This window comes from Cryptotermes secundus, unplaced genomic scaffold (genome assembly GCF_002891405.2).
Source record: "Cryptotermes secundus unplaced genomic scaffold, Csec_1.0 scaffold354, whole genome shotgun sequence".
Lineage (NCBI taxonomy): Eukaryota > Metazoa > Arthropoda > Insecta > Blattodea > Kalotermitidae > Cryptotermes > Cryptotermes secundus.
Window position 1 is genome coordinate 493,973 of NW_019737392.1, and position 21,925 is coordinate 515,897.

The 21,925-nt window shown below is 38.5% G+C and overlaps 1 protein-coding gene across 3 annotated transcripts; it reads left to right on the plus strand.

Annotated features, from left to right (window-relative positions):
- The first annotated feature begins 2,136 nt into the window (after positions 1–2,136).
- On the plus strand, positions 2,137–21,826 carry LOC111870295 (cathepsin B). 3 transcript variants are annotated; one of them, XM_023862458.2, is made up of 7 exons: positions 2,137–2,215; positions 2,518–2,688; positions 7,351–7,560; positions 9,437–9,637; positions 13,310–13,454; positions 13,768–13,884; positions 18,929–21,826. In XM_023862458.2, exons 2-7 carry the CDS (start codon positions 2,521–2,523, stop codon positions 19,132–19,134), a joined length of 1,047 nt encoding a protein of 348 aa, XP_023718226.1. In that variant the 5' UTR covers positions 2,137–2,215; positions 2,518–2,520; the 3' UTR covers positions 19,135–21,826. The 3 variants fall into 3 exon arrangements, with proteins under 3 accessions (XP_023718226.1, XP_023718224.1, XP_023718225.1); XM_023862456.2 differs by having other exon boundaries at positions 2,151–2,288; XM_023862457.2 differs by having other exon boundaries at positions 2,151–2,259.
- Positions 21,827–21,925: the final 99 nt, after the last annotated feature.

Consider the following 21,925-nt stretch of genomic DNA (forward strand, 5'->3'; position numbering starts at 1 on the left):
GCTCAGGATAGGGACCAGTGGAGGGCTCTTGTGAATACGGTGATGAACTTTCAGGTTCCATAAAATGCTGGGAAATTCTTGAGTAGCTGCAGAATTGGTGGCTCCTCCAGAAGGGCTCAGCTCCATGAGTAAGTAAGTTGGGTATGTAACGCGACAAATAACTTCACGCCGTCTTGGTTCTAGGGAATTTATTCCACTCACTCTTACATTTACACAGTTTACAATTTTGCAACTACTGCCATCAGCAGTATCACACTTACTTCTCCTGCTTCCATTTACTCCGGCAAATGCTAGACTGTAACTGACTGGTTACTCCCTCTCAGTGACGAATACTCCTGTTATGTAGCTTCCGTACTGTACACTGTACTAACAAGCTCCACTAGGCTGCAAACCCAAGACACTATACAACATGTAGTCTGAGGTAAAGATTAAGTTTCCACTGAGAAGGGTCATGTCTGCTCAGAAAGGTTCAGAAATGCTCAGGGAACATGACCTAACTGGGGCACTGTATATCTTGACAATAAAGTTATCTGAACACTGGGTCAAGCCTTTTGTTTGTGTTTTGGGTGTTGTTTTTTTTTCTCTCTCTCTCTGTATTTGTTGTTGTATTTGTTGCAGTTGTTTGTATTTCTCTGTAATTGTTGTAGTTGTTAATCATATTTGGTTTGTATTCATTGTGGTAGGATGTCCTTATTGTTGTGTTTTGTGTATTGTGTTTTGTTTGAACGTGTTGTCACTTAGTGTAATGTGTGTTACTTGTCTGTTGTGTCCTATTGTGTACTACTGCCACCAGGCTAAAACCCAATTGCAGTATAATAAATAATATAATAATATAATATGTGTGTGTGTTATAATCAAAACCTATAATAGAATCAAAATACAGAATATGCCTGCTTAAAGCAATGTAACAATTACTACAATATAGTCCGTGCTTTGTGATACAAGTCAGCAGTTAGATTAGTCCTAATCATATACAATTATCAGTTGAATTCAATTAAGATAATTCCATTGAGGCGGAGTTACTCCTGCTAACGTTAAGAAATAATCAGCCAGCTGATTTCGCAGGCGCTGTACCCTGGACAATTTTTTGCCTTCCATCATCATCATCATCTTCATCATCATTTCAAATATGATGACTTGATTGATTTGCTGCATATTTTTCAGCTCTTTCGCAAAACACATCTTCCCTGGTTCTGAAGAAATTATGGACAACAGATGCTTCAGTGATTTAAAGAAGTGCACAAAATTAGCGGACAAACACTTATGACGCGAGCAACTAATCAAACGTAAGTTTCCACAGTGTACGCCTGCTAATCTGGAAACCTGTTGCCTGCTTGAAATCGGCGATATTTCTCGGTAATTGTGGTTGCGTTGCGGCTGCCAGTTTCCTTGGTGTGCCCTCGGCCTCAGAGTTACTTTACGACCGGCGGTTTACCGCAAATTAGTTTGTCTTAGCGACAAGTCCCTTGAGACTCGCGATCAGCATTTTTTTTTTCAACTGAACACTTGCGGTCGCAGTCCTAATGTAACATCCTCGTTGATGATAGGATGGGTTTGTCTTTTTTAAATGTTACTGGGCCTCACCAGCGCATTCTCAGATCCTAGTGCCGCCGGACTCATGATCACATTTTACTGTTGCAGATTCGAGTCTCGAGTCTGACTAGATGGGTCTGTCTTTTACAGTTGCTGCTGGGCCTCACCAGCGCATTCTCAGATCCAAGTCCCGTTGGATTCATGATCACATTTTACTGTTTCAGATACGAGTGTTCTCCAAGCTGGACAGCTAGGTCCCCGTATTTATATCCCCTAGGATTGCGGGTGGCCCAGTTATACCTCCAACCACTGGGTTCCCTTTTCGTCGCCTCCTACGACCCACAGCGCTATGGTGGACACGGTGGAGGTATTCGACCCCATCTCCACAAGGGGGTAATCCCCTAATGCCGCTAATCGCCCTAATCGATCAGTGTACGTATATCTCTGACACCATATTACACAGTTTCGGATACTAACGCGGATAAATGACAGCACTGTGTGTGCTTTGTAGCCCGTGCGTCTGTGCATTGCTTGTCGCTAACGTTCTGTGATCGGAACACGGTGGCGAGTGGCGAGGTGAGTCATGTGTTCACATAAGTGTATATGTGTGTAGTCATCGTAGTTATTGTGCGCATGTGACGTATGTGACTGCGACTTCTTTTTGTAGTAAGGGTGAAAGCAAGTGAGAGAAGTTACGTTGTTTAAGTTGTGTTGTGTTGTGTTTCTGTACGTGGTTTGGTTTGTGTTGTGTTTTTGTGAGTGTGTTGTTTGAATTTGAATTTTTGTAATAGATTGAGATAACTGCCGTCCTAGATATTCCTCTTATTTTTAATTGAGAAGTGACACGTGATGTGTATTGCAGATGCGTCATGTAATTCAGAGTTACAAGCCTCGAGTCGAACGTGAACACACAGTGTCGACTTACAAGATCAGATGTGGGGTCGGTTATGTTCTTTACCCATTTTAATTGCAATTTGTTTTCAGAATATGCCGCCCAAAGGCCCATTTACGGCTCTCCTGACAGTGATAGTACTTATATTTTCCATTTGTCTGCACGTTGTTATATCAGGATCTCCCCAACCGGAACACTCGTATCCATCACTGTTGTCGAAAGAATTTATCAGTTATATAAATTCCCTCCATACAACATGGAAGGTAAGTGTGCAGCCACTTTGGAAATGAAGAGTTCTGTCTTCTAGTATATAACACCATGTGGTCCATTGAAAATCATTTGACGTTTCAGAGGAACATGTGTCCTCAATCTTCAGGGTCGAAGAATGAGCTGCGATGTCTTTTGGCTTTCAACAGACTACACGGCATTATGTTCCAGAAGATAGCACTCTTCATAACCATCACTGTGAGAATCTCAAATCCTACTAGATACCCTGGAGTCTGAGCTTGGCAGTTTTATCAGAGCCTCAGGTTCTTTGCATTAAGCAACATTCTTGTTGCCTGTTTCATTAATGCATTTCCAGTGTGTACTATGTGTTGTTTGATAACTATTTTCACAAGATCATTTACTTCTATTTGTTTTATACATAACTCCTGAGGAAATTGGCTCAGATGGTAACATATCTGACTTGTATTGATAAGTGGTTGGTTCAAATCTTAGTCAGGATACTGTCTATACTTGCCAAGGTTTTATGTGGTCTTCCATAGTCCCTCTGAATGAATGCTGGGGTAGTACATTGAAATAGGAAATACTGCTTAATTCCAAATCCGTTGCAATCCAGCACTCCTTAGTCATCCTACCGTTTGATGCTATATTTTCTGAACTGCTGTCAGCATCATTAAAAACAAAATAAATAAAAAATGAAATACACATCTGCTGAAAGTCATTCTGTTAATAGTTCATACTCATCAGTACGGATATGAGGTTTGTGATAGGTCTGACCAGCCAGTATATCAACACAGTCTTGGTTTGTAGCAAGATTTTTATTTCTGGCTGAGCACTCGTTCTCTCTGAGCATAGATGTTTATCAGACCTTCCATTTTGAGGTTGACTGTTACAATGATTTATTGTAAGACAACAAAACAAAAAGAAGTGAACTATACCAACCGAGTGACTGCTGCTTGTCGGCAAAGTTAGACCGCCTCTGTGGTCTAGTGGCCAGAGTTCCTGGCTACAGATCCAGAGGTCCAGGTTCAATTCCTGGCGCTACCAGATTTTATAAGAAGTCTGGAATGGGGTCCACTCAGCCTTGTGAGGATAATTGAGGAGCTGTTTCTAGGAAATAGTGGCTCCAGTCTAAAAAACCGAAATTAATGGCCGTGGAGATTCATTGCGCTGATCACATGACACCCTCTATCCACTGAAGTTGGCATTGTAAGACAGTAGTAAACAAAACAAAATTTAGGATATTATGTAGTATGGAGAGGTTTATGTATTAGTATCCAGAACAGTCAACCAGAAGTATTTCCTTTTATGGCCAGACAAAGCATAATAATGTTCCCAGCTCTGTGACATACGAACAGAAGTCAGTAATATTATGGATATTCAGGAGCTGAAGTTCAGCAATGGGTCTAGTAGTGCTAAATACGAGTTAATAATGTTACACCTCAGGGGGAGGGGGTGAGAACTTATAATTACTTTCGTCGGTTATTCTCTTTCGCTAACATCTATGTTGCACTCGGCTGCCGTCGGCAGTCTTGGCTAGGGAAGCTCGGGCTCGGTTGAGGACAGGATGGTTACTAATGGGCGAATCAGAACTCCCTGCGTACATTCTCCACTATGTACACTTGTCTATTTACAATCATAAATACATTAAGAAAAAGGCCTGCCCTTATCTGTTTACATGACACTTCTCGCTAAACCCATTCTACCGTCCTAGTTGTGAAGGGGAGGTGCCCTGAACTGCACTCCTATCATCGTCTGCTACTGTACATTCATTCCTACCCTGTTCTACCCTGACTCTCACTTGGTTCACTGGATACTGCCTCATTATCTCACAATAACACTTGTATTCACACACCTTTTAACAGCATGGCGTATATGAGCAAAGAGACTTACGTGCAATACAAATGTAGATTACAGCCGTTGTCCACCCTCTTATGGAATACATGTCGCCGAGAGCCTCCGGCTGACAAGCGAATATTATCTGATAGAACGTCCCCCAAGTCCCCCGAAATTCCCTAATTTATGGTTTTATTTCGCTGATTCAGCCTTGACGAAAGAGGGTGGGTGACTCCCCCCTCAGTGTCCTCCATCCTCATAATAACCTCCTCATTGGCTCTCATGGGTGGTTGTGGGCGGACCCCCTTGCGTCTCCTTGCTGTGTAAGCAGTCTTTCACGAGTAATCCAGTGTACGAGTGAGGTAAGCTACTGGCTTTGTGGTACACCGAGACTTGCTGAGTCTTCACATTCTTAACCTACTTGCCAGTCCCGGTGTTTACAATTTACGGCAATAACTGCGAAACTCTTTTCGCAAGCCTCTAGCTTTTGGGTAATACCCTCCTCTTTCTAATCTCAAATTTGGGGCATCACAAATAATGATAATGAAATTGTCGAGATCTCTTTGTAGGAATAAATATGGTGGGGACACAGTATTACAAAACTGAAGAAGCAATATATTTATTTAGTCTCCCATTCATATTTGTTACTCTTCTTTGGATATTACACGAGTAAGTTTCATGTCTTCCTGTTTTTGCTGAATCTCACAATACACATGACTGTACATACATATTTCACATTTCACAAGTCCAAAATACAATGGACATGAAACTGGTCACAAGCATAACACAGACAAAGCAGAAAGACAATACAAAGCTAAACAAACACTGTAAGTAACTATTTACTGTATGCTCCAAAAATTCATGAACTGTATAAAATGAATTATTTATGAGATATGAAAATAAATTATTTTTAAAACTTATTCTATCCTTTCTAAGACTTTGAATGGTCTCTGGTAATCTATTAAATAACCTAATACCGGTAAACATAGTGCCCTTCTGGAAAACGAAAAGATTTGAAGTTGGTAAATAAATTTGATTTCTGCTTCTAGTGTTCAGGCCAAGAATGTGCCTTTGACGTCACACTATTTACCGCTGCATTATACTGCATTATATAGTATGTTTCATGCTCACTGTACAAAAACATGCAGGTAATGTAAGAATAGTAGAAGTAAATATTCTTATACATAAAAAGAAGGAACATAATGTAACCTAGCCTGATTTGAGATGCCATTCTTTTACTCTTGTCTGTAGATTAGGGTCTTAGCCTGTTGCATCTAACATTCATCAGAAATAGGAGGAGTATTGATACTGAAGGAAATCCTTTAGCTCCAGAGCACTGGTCATATCCAGGATGTAAGTTGTAGTTTTGTCCAAGGATGGCAACGCTAAATACTCTTGTAGTCTGTCATGAGGATTACATAATGCAAAGAAACAAGAATACTCTGTTCGTGAGATACATTTCTTATACTGCTAATCACACAATTGAACAAGATTGGGATCATGTCATTGTAAACCAGTAGGATGGAAGGATGACAATATGGTGAAATACAGAGTATCCAGATGAAAGGTATCCAAAATAAAAAAAATGTATATCTTGTAAACTAATTGTCTTACATGTATCTGGTTTATGTCATCAGAAAGGAAAACTCTGAAATCTTTTTTTTTTCATACCCGGCCTAAATGCATACGCCACCACATTTTTGCCACCATGTTAGGAATCGCCTGGACAGAGAGATGGCTGAGGTATGAATTGGCAGAGGTGGACCAATTGCTTGGCCTCCTAGGTCACCAGATTTAACCCCAGTGGATCTTTTCTTGTGGGGTTATGTGAAGAACATTGTCTACCAGGTTAAGATCAACGAGCTTCAACACCTGAAAGCCTGCATAAGGGACGCTGTGGCTACAGTAACACCAAACATGCTTGAAGTCTGGATATTTGTAATGCCACCAATGGAGCCCACATTTAAATTTATTGAGAAAGTTATATATGCAGAAAAAAAACGGTGATAGTTTCCCCTTGTAGTGGTGTAACCCATAAATGTGTATAATAAATTGTTTCCAAGATATAGTGATTTTATTTTGGTTACCTTTCATGCGGACACCCCGTACAGTAAGAGACCAGATTGCAGATGTAACTTTCCTGATTTGTGTTGAGTAACTAGGTTGGGTAGGTTTGAGAGATTTGTGTTGGAACACAAGATGTTTATGTATTTGTAATTTCATTTGTTAGTCCATTGTGTATGTCTGCTAGAAGCTTATCCTCCAGTTTTACATAATCATCGAAGTGTCGTCCAGATGGATGAAAGTTCCTTCTGATTTGCTTTAATTAATGCCAACATCAGGGAAAGCTGCAGATATATGAAGGGATTTTGTTATGTGTGTAAAGCACTGGTAAAAGGATACTGACCCCTGGTGCATGCAGTCACATAATGAAGGTGTATAAATGAATTTTGTAATGTACAAACTTTGCCTTCCCATCATGGCTGATTACGTGCATAGCAGTGAATAATTATAAGTTTTTATGACATATCTGCAACAGATGGCGAACTGCTAAGCATATGAAGATTACCGACATCCGGGATGTTACTATGCTGCTTGGTAGAGAGGTGCTAACATTTCAGATGAACCTGCCATTTACATCTTGAAAGTAGAACTGCGAGTCTGATGATAGAAGCATTAGTTAAATATGTTTCAGTGACTAAGACTTCAGAAAATATAAATATCGTTTTTTTCTTTCTTCTTTTTTTTTTTTAGTCTAGTCTAGTAGTTTGAGCTATATATTTTGATCTGAAAATATCGCCTTTCTGATATCAGGAATCTCTATTGTTGCTTGTGGAATTAATATATTTTACTTTTATTTGCAGGCTGGACAGAATTTCATGGAGGATATTCCCCATGAATATATCCTTCAACTCATGGGAGTGCACCGTGATGCACATTTATTTCACCTGCCAACAAAATCTGGTGGACTGACTGATACTGAAATTCCTGAGGAATTTGATGCAAGAGAACATTGGCCAGACTGCCCAACAATAAAGGAGATACGTGACCAAGGATCATGTGGATCTTGTTGGGTGGGGATCTCTCATTTCTCATATTATTTACAGTATTTATAGCAAGATAGGATGCATTGAGGGAAATGGTGAAGATAAAGCTATCCCTGTAACAGGCCTTGAAGGCCCATAGGGTTGTGACAGGTCGAGGCTTCCGCATTTTCTGTAGACAGTGGGCTCACAGGTGGTGGTAAGGTTGTCAGCCTTATGGGCTGGCAGCCCTTTACCTCCCAGGAAGATTCCTGGTTCTCATTTCTGTTAGAGACGGAGTTTACCCCAGGGCCATAGTGCAGCTAGAAAGATTAGGTCATTTGAAGAAATCCACCTCAGGACTCGAACCCGCGAACTTCTGCTTGTAGCATAGTGCCTCAACCAACTACACTACTGCATGCATCCATGTAGCGAGGAAGGGCTTGGAAATGTCTGAGTATGAACTCGGTGAAAGAGATTATGTAACAGTTGATTATTGCTGTGTAGACTAAAATATAAATTAAAAACCCAGTAATTGCTTGTGAGATAGAGTGTAGGTGGAGTAAATCACAGAATGTTACATATAATTATGTTTCAGAAAGTTCATGATACTGTCTTTATGGGCTTATTAAACTGATACATAATACTCGCATTTTGATGGGACTGGCCCCTAACTAATGAACATGGGTGCTTTTTCATGGTGTTGTTTGGACTGAATATATGGAATACAGAACATAAAAGAAAATGCAGATACATAGTCTTTTCAGCACCAGATGTGTAGATATAGTTGTCAGCAATGTGCCTTACTGCATTTTGAATGTGGTGATATCACATTTTGGTAATTACATACCCCACAGATATTGGTAGTCTTATGTAAATTCATAGGACATAATTTGAAACAAATGTCAGTGACATGTTTGTTCAGTCCATTTATAGATGAAATTATTGGGGATCATCAGTGTGGGTTTTCACGTAACACATCAACTACTGACGAGGTCTTTTGCATTCATCACATACTGGAGAAAAAATGGGAGTACAATGAGACAGTACATCAGCTGTTCATAGACAAGAAAGTCATGATTCAGTTAGGAGGGAAGTATTGTACAATATTCTGATACAGTTTGGGGTGCCTATGAAACTAGTCTGGCTGATTAAAATGCGTTTAAACGAAACATATAGTAAAGTCCATATAGGTAAACATTTGTCTGATAATTTCCCTATCCAGAATTGTCTAAAACAAGGAGGTGCTATATCACCACTGCTTTTCAACTTTGCTTTAGAATATGCAATTATGAAGGTCCAGGAAAACCAGGTGGGACTGAAATTAAATGGGACACATCATCTGTTGGTTTATCAGTGAATCTACTGGGTCATAATAGATACCATAAAGAAAAAAACACAAGCTTTAATTGACACTAATAAGGAGGTTGTTCTAGAAATAAACACAGAGAAAACTAAGTATATGTTGTGGTCTTGTCACCTGAATGCAGGGCAAAATCATGACATAATGATAGCTAACAGATGTTTTGAAAATGTGGCACAGTTCACATATTTGAGAACAATGATAACACATGAAAACCTGATTCAGGATAAAATTAAGAGGAGACTGAATTCGGGTAATGTTTGCTACCATTCAGTCCAAAATCTTTTGTGTGTGACTGTTCATAACAACAAGCCTCAGTCTCAGGTCAAATATCCCAAAACTTAAACTTTAATTGAAAATTTTAGGATTGCCTTATATGCCAGTGTAGATGGTATTTATTAATGCTTATTTTGTAGATAAAATTAGATTAGGGAAATGGGCATAACCAACATTCTCAGCTGCACTGGTACTGAGAAACAAATGGAAATAAGTAAAACAATATAAAATAAAAGAAAAAGTTTGGCCAGTGCTTTACTCTTTGTAAACTGTATGTAAATTTTCTAGGCATTTGGTGCAGTGGAAGCCATGTCAGACAGAGTTTGCATTCATTCAAATGGCACTCTCCACTTCCACTTTTCAGCAGAGGATCTGGTTTCATGCTGTTCGTCTTGTGGGTTTGGCTGCAATGGGGGATTCCCTGGTGCAGCTTGGAGTTACTGGGTAAAGAAAGGGATTGTCAGTGGAGGATCATATGATTCACATCAGGTAATAAAATTGTCTACTTGTTTCTTAATGTCATTGAGTAACTTGTGTATTGGGCTGCGCCATAGCTGAAGTGGTTAGCAGCTGGCTTCCCACCCCGGCGGTCTGGGTTCGATCCCGGGTCTGGTCAAGTGGGATTTGTGGTGGACAAAGTGGCGCTGGGGCTCTGAGTACTTCGGTTTCCCCTGCCAATCTTCTTTCCACCAATTGCTCCACAGTCACCCTCACTTATCATGTGGGGCTGGTACAATAGGCCAGAAGTGACCGTAGTACAAGGGACTTAGTCCCACTCACTAGCAATAAAAAAAAACTTGTGTATTTTTATATTTAAACTAGCTGTACCCGGCCATGCGTTGCTGTGGCAGATCGAGTGAATTAAAAAATTCTGTTAGATAATTAACCGCTTCATCTGCTTCCACAACAGTGTTGATGGACTTGTATGTGACTGCCTCGCAGTGAATGTTAGACTGAATGATATTGTTAAGTTCGTAGATGTCTTTATTCTTGGCTGCAAGAATAGCTCATTCACTCAGCCAATCATGATTCTTATAATTGGTGTGAATATTGCGAAATACTTTTTCAACCAATTCTTTTGACGTCACTAATTTGCAGAAGTTATGAGGCAGCGAAATTCGTCCTGAGGTCAGATCAACCGGCACCTTTCCGTTCCCAATTTCCAGCAATTGATGTGAGAATATCTCAGCTGATCGATCGTTTTGCAGCTGGACACGCATNTCACTAGCAATAAAAAAAAACTTGTGTATTTTTATATTTAAACTAGCTGTACCCGGCCATGCGTTGCTGTGGCAGATCGAGTGAATTAAAAAATTCTGTTAGATAATTAACCGCTTCATCTGCTTCCACAACAGTGTTGATGGACTTGTATGTGACTGCCTCGCAGTGAATGTTAGACTGAATGATATTGTTAAGTTCGTAGATGTCTTTATTCTTGGCTGCAAGAATAGCTCATTCACTCAGCCAATCATGATTCTTATAATTGGTGTGAATATTGCGAAATACTTTTTCAACCAATTCTTTTGACGTCACTAATTTGCAGAAGTTATGAGGCAGCGAAATTCGTCCTGAGGTCAGATCAACCGGCACCTTTCCGTTCCCAATTTCCAGCAATTGATGTGAGAATATCTCAGCTGATCGATCGTTTTGCAGCTGGACACGCATATTTGTAGTTAATTTTAACGTCTTTACGTGTTGCCACAAAGTAGAGTATTTCAGGCAAGCATTTATTTTGTCCGCTAGTGTTGATCAAGGAATTACAGGTAATATTTGCCTGAAATCTCCTGCAAGCAATATCAATGCATTCCCAAATGGTCTGATGTTTCCACGCAAACCTTGCAATGATTGATGAAGAGCCTTGAGTGATTTTTTTTGCACCATTGTGCATTCATCCCAAACAATAAATTTGCATTTCTGCAATATCCTTCCCATGCCTGATCCTTTGGAAATGTTGCATGTTCAATGGCAATTTCAAAGCGGAATGAGCAGTTCTTCCACCCGGTAGCAATGTCACAGCTATGCCGGACGATGCAAGAGCTAAGGCTATGGCATTTTGGGATTGAATTGCTGCCAGAATCAATCTAATTAGGAACGTTTTACCAGTTCCTCCTGGTGTAACTAAGAAGAAGAATACTGCAACCCCGTTATTGACAGTTTGCATTATTTGATCGTAAATACCTTTTTGCTCAAGCGCTGGCTTAGGAATATTTCATTGCACATACGACAAAAGATCACCCGTGTTGTAATTTTGTTCATGATGCAATTCTGCATTGAACAAAGCAGCAGCAGATCAATTCGGTGATGGCATTCCCAATTGATTGAGAACTTTGTTCGCAATTTCTAAGCACAAATCTTCAATCATTATCAGCGCTTCATTGCAGATTTCTGCTGTGAAATCCATGTTCATATTGGAATTTTCCATGCGTATTCGACAGAAAATATCTTCAGCCATGTGCTGCTTTGTTGATTCCGCGATTCCTATGCAGCGACCCATTGTTATTGCGTTGTCTCTGTGGGAACTCTCTGTGTATTCGTCATAACCATGGAGATTCGATACAGTATCACTATTGTTACTTCCTATGCAACGGTCTGTTCTAGCATTTCCATAGCGGTGACTCTTCTGAATTCCAAATTCCAATTCCGGTTTTCAAAAGATGCATGTTTTTACCTGTCACAGGTGTGACATCTATATAGTGGGTATATAAAAACGCGTGAATTCAAATGCAACGTTGTGTCAAAATTTCGAAGCAGTTGGTGAAGAACTTTCGGAGATTTTCGAGGGGTAACAAACGAACATTTACATTTTTATTTGTATAAGATATACTCGGATACCCACATTATGTAAATTCTCCTGTACTTGATACAGTATTTATTATTTGTATGCTTTTTGTTACTCTCCATTAATTTATCTTGTGACACAGTCTGTTCTCTTACACTCTCTTAATGTTACTAATGAGCATGTCTCGAGGCATTCACTTAAAGTGTATTAGCTGCTAAGTAAAATAAGGCTAAACATTAATGGCATGTTCATGTGTCATAATGAGAATACAAGAAAAATAGTAATTATGAATTTCTGCTCAGTCATTTTAAAGTATAATAATGTTCATATATGTGGGAATGACAGTGACAGAGGCTGATGAAACTAAGAACAGGTTAAACTCAACTGATGTTTGCTGCTGTTCATTTTGGGATCATCTTACTCCTGGTCTCTAGGCTAAAAGAAAAGTTCATGACTATAATTTTATTGCTAGAGTGTAAGTTTGATCTGTCACTCTGAGCAAAGAACAGAGAATAGAAGGGCTGAGGGGAATATTTTGACCAGAGAGACAAATAACTTGGTCTTTCTAATGACCTCTTTCGCAATCAAAATTATGCCCATCCATCTCTACTAACCCTACAGTAGCCTATTATAACATCCTTGATTTTACCATCACAACAATACTAGAGAGCTTAGATGGAAATAACTTTGTTCCATGATGTGTAATGTCCTTGATTCATGTGTTTCATAACCATACAAAGTAACTGTCAGAACTATGCTTTGATATATCACTTGATGTTTACTGTTTTGCTAGTTTTTACTTTCTCATATAAATAGCAAATTTGAGAAAGTGCTGTGATAGTTAAAAAAAACTGATGTTGAGATTCTAATGGGTTTACACATTTCAGGCAACCCTGATGCAGAAAGATGTTTTTGTAATGGCATCTGTATGGATGTACGTATGTCTCTCTTGCTGGCAACTGAATGGTTGGCTGGATTTTATTCATATTCGGTAGGAGTTTATTTACCATAGGTTAGGGCCCATTGAATATGAACATTCTACCTAAAAAATAGAGGCCCATCAGAGTTGCCACAAAAAGCAAATTTTTGTGGTTTTCTCAGAAATTGCTCTAATGATTTTGATTAAATTTCAGTAATTCATTGAAACTCTCTCCCAAAATAAAACTCCATAAGTGGTATGTTCAGGAAAATAATGGTACATGCACTAGGGGCCCAAATGTGAAAAAATGTTTTAATGGTTGGACATACCGTGACTTGCATATTCAGTGACCAGCAGTGGTCTGTAGAAACAACAGTTTCCATCCAAGGTAACATTGTCAAGGTCACTCATATGAGAAAGTATGTGCAATATCTTTGCACTGATTTTTTATATTTGTGTTCAGGGATGCCAGCCATATGCCATTGCTCCATGTGAACATCATACAAATGGTTCTCGAAAGCCATGCCAAGAGGGACACACTACTCCACGCTGTGAAAGAGAATGTGAGAAAGGTTATGATGTGCCATACAAAAAGGACAAACACTTTGGTAAGTTCCAGTGCACAAATTATAAACATAAAATATTTGTTATAAATGCTTTTCATTAAAATGGCTGTAAGCAGTCCATGTGGGCAAGCATTTAGCTACTAAATTCCATCCATTTTGTCCTGTCATTTTAAGAATACTCTCCAGAAGAAAGGAATATAGAATTATGGGTATATTTATGACAAGTAAATTGTAATTTATTCCATCTGATGTGGATTTTTAAAAGTTTAATTGCATAGGCTTTGAATAATAAATTACAGTTTATATAATCCCTGTTAAGACTGTCTTTTGAAGTTTTTCTATTTGCAAATTTCAGGTAGACATGCTTATAGTATTGAAAATAATGTCCAGAAGATTCAGCAGGAGATAATGACTAATGGACCTGTGGAAGGTGCATTCACAGTATTTGGGGATTTTATATCTTACAAATCAGGTATGGAGAAAACTGCACTATGAGGAGCTTTATAACTTGTACTCTGTGTCAAGTATAACAAGAGTGAACTAGTCAAGGAGGATTAGATGGGCAGAGCATGTAGCACACATGGGAGGGAAGAGGAAGCCATATAGGATTTTGGTGGGAGAGCCAGAAATAAAGAGACCATTAGGAAGGCCAGGAAGACATAGATGAGAGGATAGTATTAAAATGTATCTTAGAGGGATGGTGTAGACTGGATTGATTTGGCGGAGGATAGGGACAAGTGGAGGGCTCTTGTAAACACAGTAATGAACCGTCAGGTTTCATAAAATGTTGGGAAATTCTTGAGTAAATACACAACTGGTGACTTTTCAAGAAAGGCTAAGCTCCATGGAGTTAGTATGTACCTGTGTGAGTGGGCATACGCATATGCTCACCCTCTTTGGGCACAATAATTCTGTGAACCAACATTTTCAACATCAGCATGTAGTTGCTTAAGTGAATCGATGCAGTCAGGCTCAGAAGCTTATTCAGTAGTTGCCAGCTGACACAGAGGGAGAAAGGAAGGGAAGTGCATGAGATGCAGTTAGAACCTCAAAGGTACCCATATTGACAGAGACCTGAACCAGTATCTCCAGAATGCAAGGCACATACTGGGAATTAGTAGCGTGTCTTGTGTTGGGGAGATAGCCAGTTTAAAGTCTGGCTGAATAACTCACATTTCTTGCTGTGGATATAGGCTCAGTAGTTCAGGTCTGGATAGTCAAATGTTAAGTAGATTGCAACCACCACCTTCCCATTATTAGTCTTAACATCAGGAGTGGGTGATACTTAATCTCATGGTACTGTGGGCTGGATGTTTATGGGATTAGTATTGAAAGACTGCAACACTTGCCTAGGTGACCCATATGTCATTATGGCACCACAGTACATGGCCAACAAAGTTTGGTGATAAGTCTCCTGTCTTGTTAGCATCATGTAATTTTATAATTGACTTAACATTCTGTAATTCAGTGGTAATTATTACCTACCGCTGAGCAAGACCTTTTCAGTATCTCCAGATATTTTATATAAATTTCTTAGAATTACTGCATTTTAAGAACTATACATACTAGGAAGATGGATTTGCATTATCTCAGTGTCCTTTAGTTAACTACGCATGATAATATAGTTCCAATAATATAAGGATGAACAAGCTGAGGTAATTATTACAGTCAAGATAAAGTTGCATCTGTGCCTAAGTATTAAATCATGAAGGTATAATACCTGTTAAGACTTTATCAGTTCATATCAGCTTCACATTTTGGCCGCTTTATAACCCTGGAGAAAGATTCCACCCCACCACCACCATTTCCATTTGATAGGTGGGCTGTATTGCGTGACCTGTCATCACATTTCTGAGCAAGCTTTTCACATATTCACTTTTATTTTATTCTGTAGATCAAAATACACTTATGTAGGACATGTCCGTCTATTATTATTGAAATACATTAATGATCATGGTATAAACTTATTTGAAATATAGATTATTTTATATATCTGCTTATCAGTAGCCAGTATTATGGAATTCTTCATTGAGATAATCTTCTGTTGAATTACAGCTTTCCTTCATAAGTGAGTCCTTCAGTTCCTTTTTAAACTCGTTATTTTTATTTTGTTAGGCAATTTGTTATAGATGGTGGAACCAGCAACATTTGTTATAGAAGATACAGTGTGCTACTGATGGTTTACTGTTATAAAGTTCTAAATTATGTTCATACCTATAACAGTCATTATTTCTTGTGGTATAAATATGTACTTGTTTGTTCACAGTGCAGTTACACTTTTTGTTTGCATATAAGATTGTTTCTTGAATGTATAGCAAGTATACTATTAATATCTTTAGTTGCCTAAAATAAATTACTGCTAATTCTGTATGATCTTTCAGTATGTACATGGTGCACTCCAAAAGTTCCCGAAATATATTAATAAAAACTATTACATCTTACCTAGATCTTATTCTGCACCATCACCTTCAAAGTAGTCCCCTTGGGAGTGCATACACCGATCCCAGCGTTTCTGCCACTTTTCAAATCCGTCCTGGAAGTCTTTCTTTGTTAGGGCGTTTAGTACCGTCTACGTTTCCGCTTGAATTTCCTCAGCTGTATCAAATCTTCGCCCCTTCAACTTGATTTTCATCTTGGGGAAGAGAAAGAAGTCGCATGGAGCTAAGTCTGGCAAGTACGGTGGGTGGGGAACAACTGCCATCTTGTTTTTAGCCAAAAATTCCTGCACAATGTAAGCCATATGTGGTCGTGCGTTGTCATGGTGGAGTGCCCAGTTGTTCGTGCGCCACTTCTCTGGACGTTTTCTCCGCATGTTCTCCCTCAAATGCCTTAGAACATCACGATAGAACTCTTTATTGACTGTCTGACCAGGAGGGACTAACTCCTTGTGAACAATCCCATCAATATAAAAAAAACAGGCAACATGGACTTAATGTTGCTCTTGACTTGTTGAGCTTTTTTTGGCCAAGGTGAAGAAGGGCTCTTCCATTGCGACGATTGCTGCTTGCTTTCAGGGTCGTAGATATAAACCCAACTTTCATCACCAGTGACAACCTTCGAAAGAAAGTTTGGATCCTCTTGAAGCTGTTGCTGAAGTTCCCTGCAGACTTCCAAGTGATGCTGCTTCTGTTCATTTTGCAGCAGTTGTGGCACAAACTTCGCCGCAGTCCTCCTCATGTTCACTTCCTCTGTCAAAATTCGTTGACATGTACCATAACTTAGTCCCAAGGTGTTACAGAGGTCTTGGATGGTCAGTCTACGATCTTGCAGAATCAGATCCCAAACTTTCGCGACATTTTCTGGTCTTTTGCCCGTTGATGGCCGTCCTGAACGATTGTCATCATCAGTCAATGTTCGGCCATTTTTAAAACGCTTATACCAGTTGTAAGTTTGTGTCGCCTAAACTGTTTTCACCAAAAGCTTGCTTCAACATTTGGTGTGTTTCTGCAGCGGTTTTCCCAAGTTTGAAACAAAACTTTATACAGACACGCTGCTCTCTCAGGTCAGCCATCGCAAAACTGCAAACTCACGGAAACACTACCACTCAACTCGATGCCGCTTGCCACACTGATTCAAGAAGGATGTGTGAGGAGACACCTAGCGGTATTTCGATGTACTCATAACCATTCGCGCCCAAAATTCAAATTTTGGAAACTTTTGGATTACCCCACATACTTTCCAGTTCAGGTTACTGTGAATTATAACACCAAGGAAATTAGTATAGTGGAACCTCGCTTAATGAGTAATTCGCATAACGAACAAAACAAATTGTAAAAAAATGACTCACATAACGAGTGATGAGAGGGGAAGTCCTGGATTGTGCACTTGCTACATCAGTCTATGTTTAGCATTCGTTCCACTAGCATCTTAGTGTCGCTTGTGATCACACATTTTTCCAAACTTGCGTTCAGAGATATTTGTGATTTTTCTTGTGCAAAGTTTAATAACCCTTGCAAAAATGTCCCCGAAGAAAAAGCCGCAAAAAGACAGCCATAAGAGAATAAAAATAACCGTAGAAATGAAACGTAAAATCATTGAAAAGTGAGAACGGGGTGTGAGCGAGGCTGATTTAGCACGCACATACAGTCGGTCTACATCAACGATTTGCACTATCCCCAAGAACAAGGAGAAGATTAAGGAGATAGATGCTTCAAAGAGAGTGACAAGAATATCTATGCAACAGTTACGTATTCTCAACGATGTTGAAAGGTTGCTCCTCATATGGTTTTTTTTTTCTGCAAATCGAATTCGCATTCTAGGTTGGTTCATTCCGCATAGAAGAGAAGATGAAGATGATTCACAATCCTTAACAATGTATATATAATTTTCTTTGAATAAACGTTATACATAAAATTTTTTGAGTATTTTTTCAGCATGGTACACAATATCGTATTTTACATTAATTTATATGGGAAAAATTGTTTTGCATTACGAGTAAGATTCTGGAACGAATTATGCCCATTAAGCGAGGTTCCACTGTACTTTTTACATTAACTATTTCCCTATTCTTTATCAGGATTTTTCTGCCTGCATTGCTTTGTCTGGAAGATAATGTAATGTGTTTTGGTTGGATTTATAGATAAATTATTTCAAAATATTGCTTTACTAAGCCTGTATTTTCTGAGATTGTTTTTTGGTGTTCATTTATATCTTGACTTGCATCATACGCATTGGCATACATTATTGTTCTGCCTTGTGTTAGGTGCAATATGTCATTTACATATAAAATGAAAAGTAATGGACTAAGAACAGAACCTGGAGGAACTCCATATCTAACTGGAAGGCTACTTGACAAATATTCTTTCAGTTGATGGTTTGCTATGTATGTAACTTTCACTTGCTGTGTTCTGTTTGTAATATAGGAGTTGATTGGCTTATGTGGTATACCACAACCTCCATATTGGTATAATTCATAAAACAGTTATGTTCAATACAATCAAATGCTTTTGATAAGTCTGATAGTACACAATTTGATAATTGTGGCAGTAGCGTCTTTTGTGGATTTATTTTTCCTACATCCAAACTGAGATTTATTAGATATGTTGTGTGTCTAGAAAAGAAATTAGCTTTTTCCAGAATCTTTGAAAGAGCTGGGAGAAGAGTAATTGGACGATAATTGTTTGGATCTTCTTTTACCCCTTTTTTATAAATTGGTTTAACTACTGAAGAAAGCAGTCTGCTTGACCGTGTCTCACGGTGTTGTCGCTTGCAGATTTACTTATACTTCTTCAAACCTGAAGATGGGGGCGATACGTTCCTCCGAAACGTCGGTTAACACCACATATACACGGTGCCAAATCCCAGAAGACTGCTTTCTTCATAGTCACCGCCGTGAAAGCCTCAAATCTTACATGGTTTAACTACTGTTTTTAATGTGGCTGGGAAGCTACCTCCTGTAATTGATGCATTGACCAATTCTAAAAGTGGCTTTAATGTCCAAGGCACACATTTCTTTACTGTTCTGGCATTAGTTCATTGCTGCTTGTAAGTCATCAATTTAATCTGATGTTTTATAGGTGTGTACCAGCATGTGACTGGCGGTGTTCTTGGTGGTCATGCCATCAGAATCTTGGGTTGGGGTGTAGAAAATGGTACCCCCTACTGGCTTGTTGCCAATTCTTGGAATTCTGATTGGGGTGATAATGGATATTTCCGTATTCTGCGAGGGAAGGATGAGTGTGGTATTGAATCTTCAATTTCAGCTGGCTTGCCACGTGTATAATACAAACATCAGTTCTCTTTTGTGGGTCTGTTTCAGATGTTCAGGAAATTATGGCATATATTATGAAATTCTAGTTTATGGAGGCACTAGAAGACCCCCCCCCCCACAAACCTTGTAAGTTCATTTTTAGAATCTTAAACTCAAGATATAAGTTCACACTCCAAAGTATTTATGAAAAAGGAGCTGCAATTTTGTGACATTACAAAGGAGTGGTGGACCCTGGCCAGTGTGTCCCGAGTGCCTGATATACTAGAATTTAGTCCATAATTGAAATACAGTCTTATCTTGTTTTTAAACGTTTTATAAGAAAAGCAACAGATTTGTTTTATTTCTCTTTGGATCACATTCACTTTCTAGGAGATGAAAAAGTGATATGTTTTTGTACTAATAATAGGACTGTTAATTAACGAATAAAAACAGAGTTAGCTGTGGAGATAATAACTGATTATTAAATGAAGAAGAAATATACTATTTGAAACCAGGAAGAGTAGAAATTCCTGATACAAAATAAGGTCTGGTGTTTAATGTTTTGAATTATAAGTGACATTAGTGAATATACACACAGAAGTGTTAACAAGAGTGACATTTAGAGCTAAATTCTGCAGTGTTCAGAATTTCATGTTGTGTATCTGAACAAAGAGTGTGTAGTCAGTAATTTTAAGAAGCTAATTAGCTCACTGTTACAAACCTCATATGAAAAAAATGCTGTTTGGTCATGCATATCACATACATTCATAGTTCTGTGTTCTTTGAAATCCATCTTGGACTAATGCTTGAAGCAGAGGAATCAGTGTGACTGCAGTTTCTACAACTGACAGCAAACTGAAATTTATTTATAGTTTCTCTTTAGAGATCAGATGTTTGTAATACTAAATACTGAGACACTGTATATGGGAAATAATATTTTCTGTCAATGTTCTAGTTCAATCTTTCAGCACCATTCATTGCAACATCAGAATACTAAATATGTACTGCCAAAATCTTCTCTTGTATCCTCTTTTACCCATTATATTTACCTTTCATGAGATTCTAAAACAGCTTCAGTGATTTCACATAACAATTTGCATCAGACTCATCATAATTATGTAAGAAAATAATGTAAAGAATAAATATGGAAAACATCATAAAAAGTAAATGATGAAATACCATATAACTACTAAATACAACGTAATAAAACGTTTTTGAGGGACACTAAAAATAATCATACTGTGTCTACAAACACTAATCAGTAACACTCAATAGCTGGCACAGTTAACCCTTCAGCGTGGCCATTTAAATATCGCTGTTGTGGGGCCTCTTGCAGTAGTATTTTTTAGTTGCCCATTTAAATTTTGCTCTAATTATATTGTGTATCATAACTTTTGAACTATATGAGATATAATTATGAACTTTTCACTGAAATCATCTTAAAATATGGTTTTATAATCTTACCTTATAATATGAGCGCTCTATATCTGAGTGGTGGAAGCAAGTTGATTAGAAGTTGAGTTTCGTATGGTATTTCTTGAAACATCCATCTAAACACAACCATGCCTCACATTCACTACACCAGTAAATAGATTCTTTCCTTTTACCATGTTTTGCGCACACATCTTTTTTTAGGCTTTGCCTTTTTCCTTTGGGTGGAATACTCCCCAGGAAATGTCGTTCTGTGAGTCTTTTACGCGTCGGCTCAACTGATGGACGGCTGTATACAGGACGAAGAACACCAGAACCGTGTTTTTCCATGAGGCCTTGTGCTAGTGAAAGTCTGAACTTTAGTGTGTTCATGCTTTTGTTATTCGGGAGACACTGACATATGACCACTGCGTTATGTATTGCTGCATTGAGTAGCCTCTTGAATAACTTTTGATACCACTTAGTACTCTTCTTTTGTTCAAGCAATTACGGCTGTAGCATTTGATCCTTCAGATCCACTCATAGCATGATTCTTTTGTAATCACAAACAACCAGGGCTTTGTTTATTCACAACCACAGCATATCATCTTTGTGGTATGTTGATATCACAGTCACTTGGCCATCATAACTGTGAGGTCACGCGTTCTATTTAGACTGACTGGCAAGGCTGCAGGATCATGAATCTTATGGTTACATGAACAGAAAGCGTATTCTTTTCACAACAGCCCAGTGCAATCATCGTCATGCTGGTGTGTTTCGTTCCATATTTTTGGGCCTTCGAAATTAGGCTTACAGCTTGGTGTATGGTGTACGGCAAACCGCAGGTAGGACCATTTAAATACCAGCGTACTCTGTATGGCAAACCATGCTGAAGGGTTAATAAGAATCAACTTATAGGAGACTACATATGCAAATACTTACAGCTACTCTCCTACTGACTATCTGCCATATTTCATGGTATAATGATGATTATAAAATCGTTTATGTACATATCCAAGGAATCACAAAAGGTGGCTACATGGACCATGTAATGAAAAGGAAAAAGTCTACATGCTCAGAGTTTGTTTTCAAAGAGAGACCTTGAATATAGCGGTCAGGACAAGTAACTGGTAAATGACCAGCTTTGGATAGGAAAATGAAAGAAATAATAATCTGACATAAAAAATACACATATGTACAAGACAACTCAACTGTGATGTATTACACATACCTATATATAAAAATATTTTGTTGATTGAATCATATGTATATATGTTGGCAATAAAGATTAATGCATAGTAGTGCGCTGATGTCATTTCATGGCTTAATTGAACACTCCCACCTCTTACATATAGATTGTGTACTGAACATAATGCATGGTTTAAACGCTCATTATTAGATAAAAAAAAAAAAA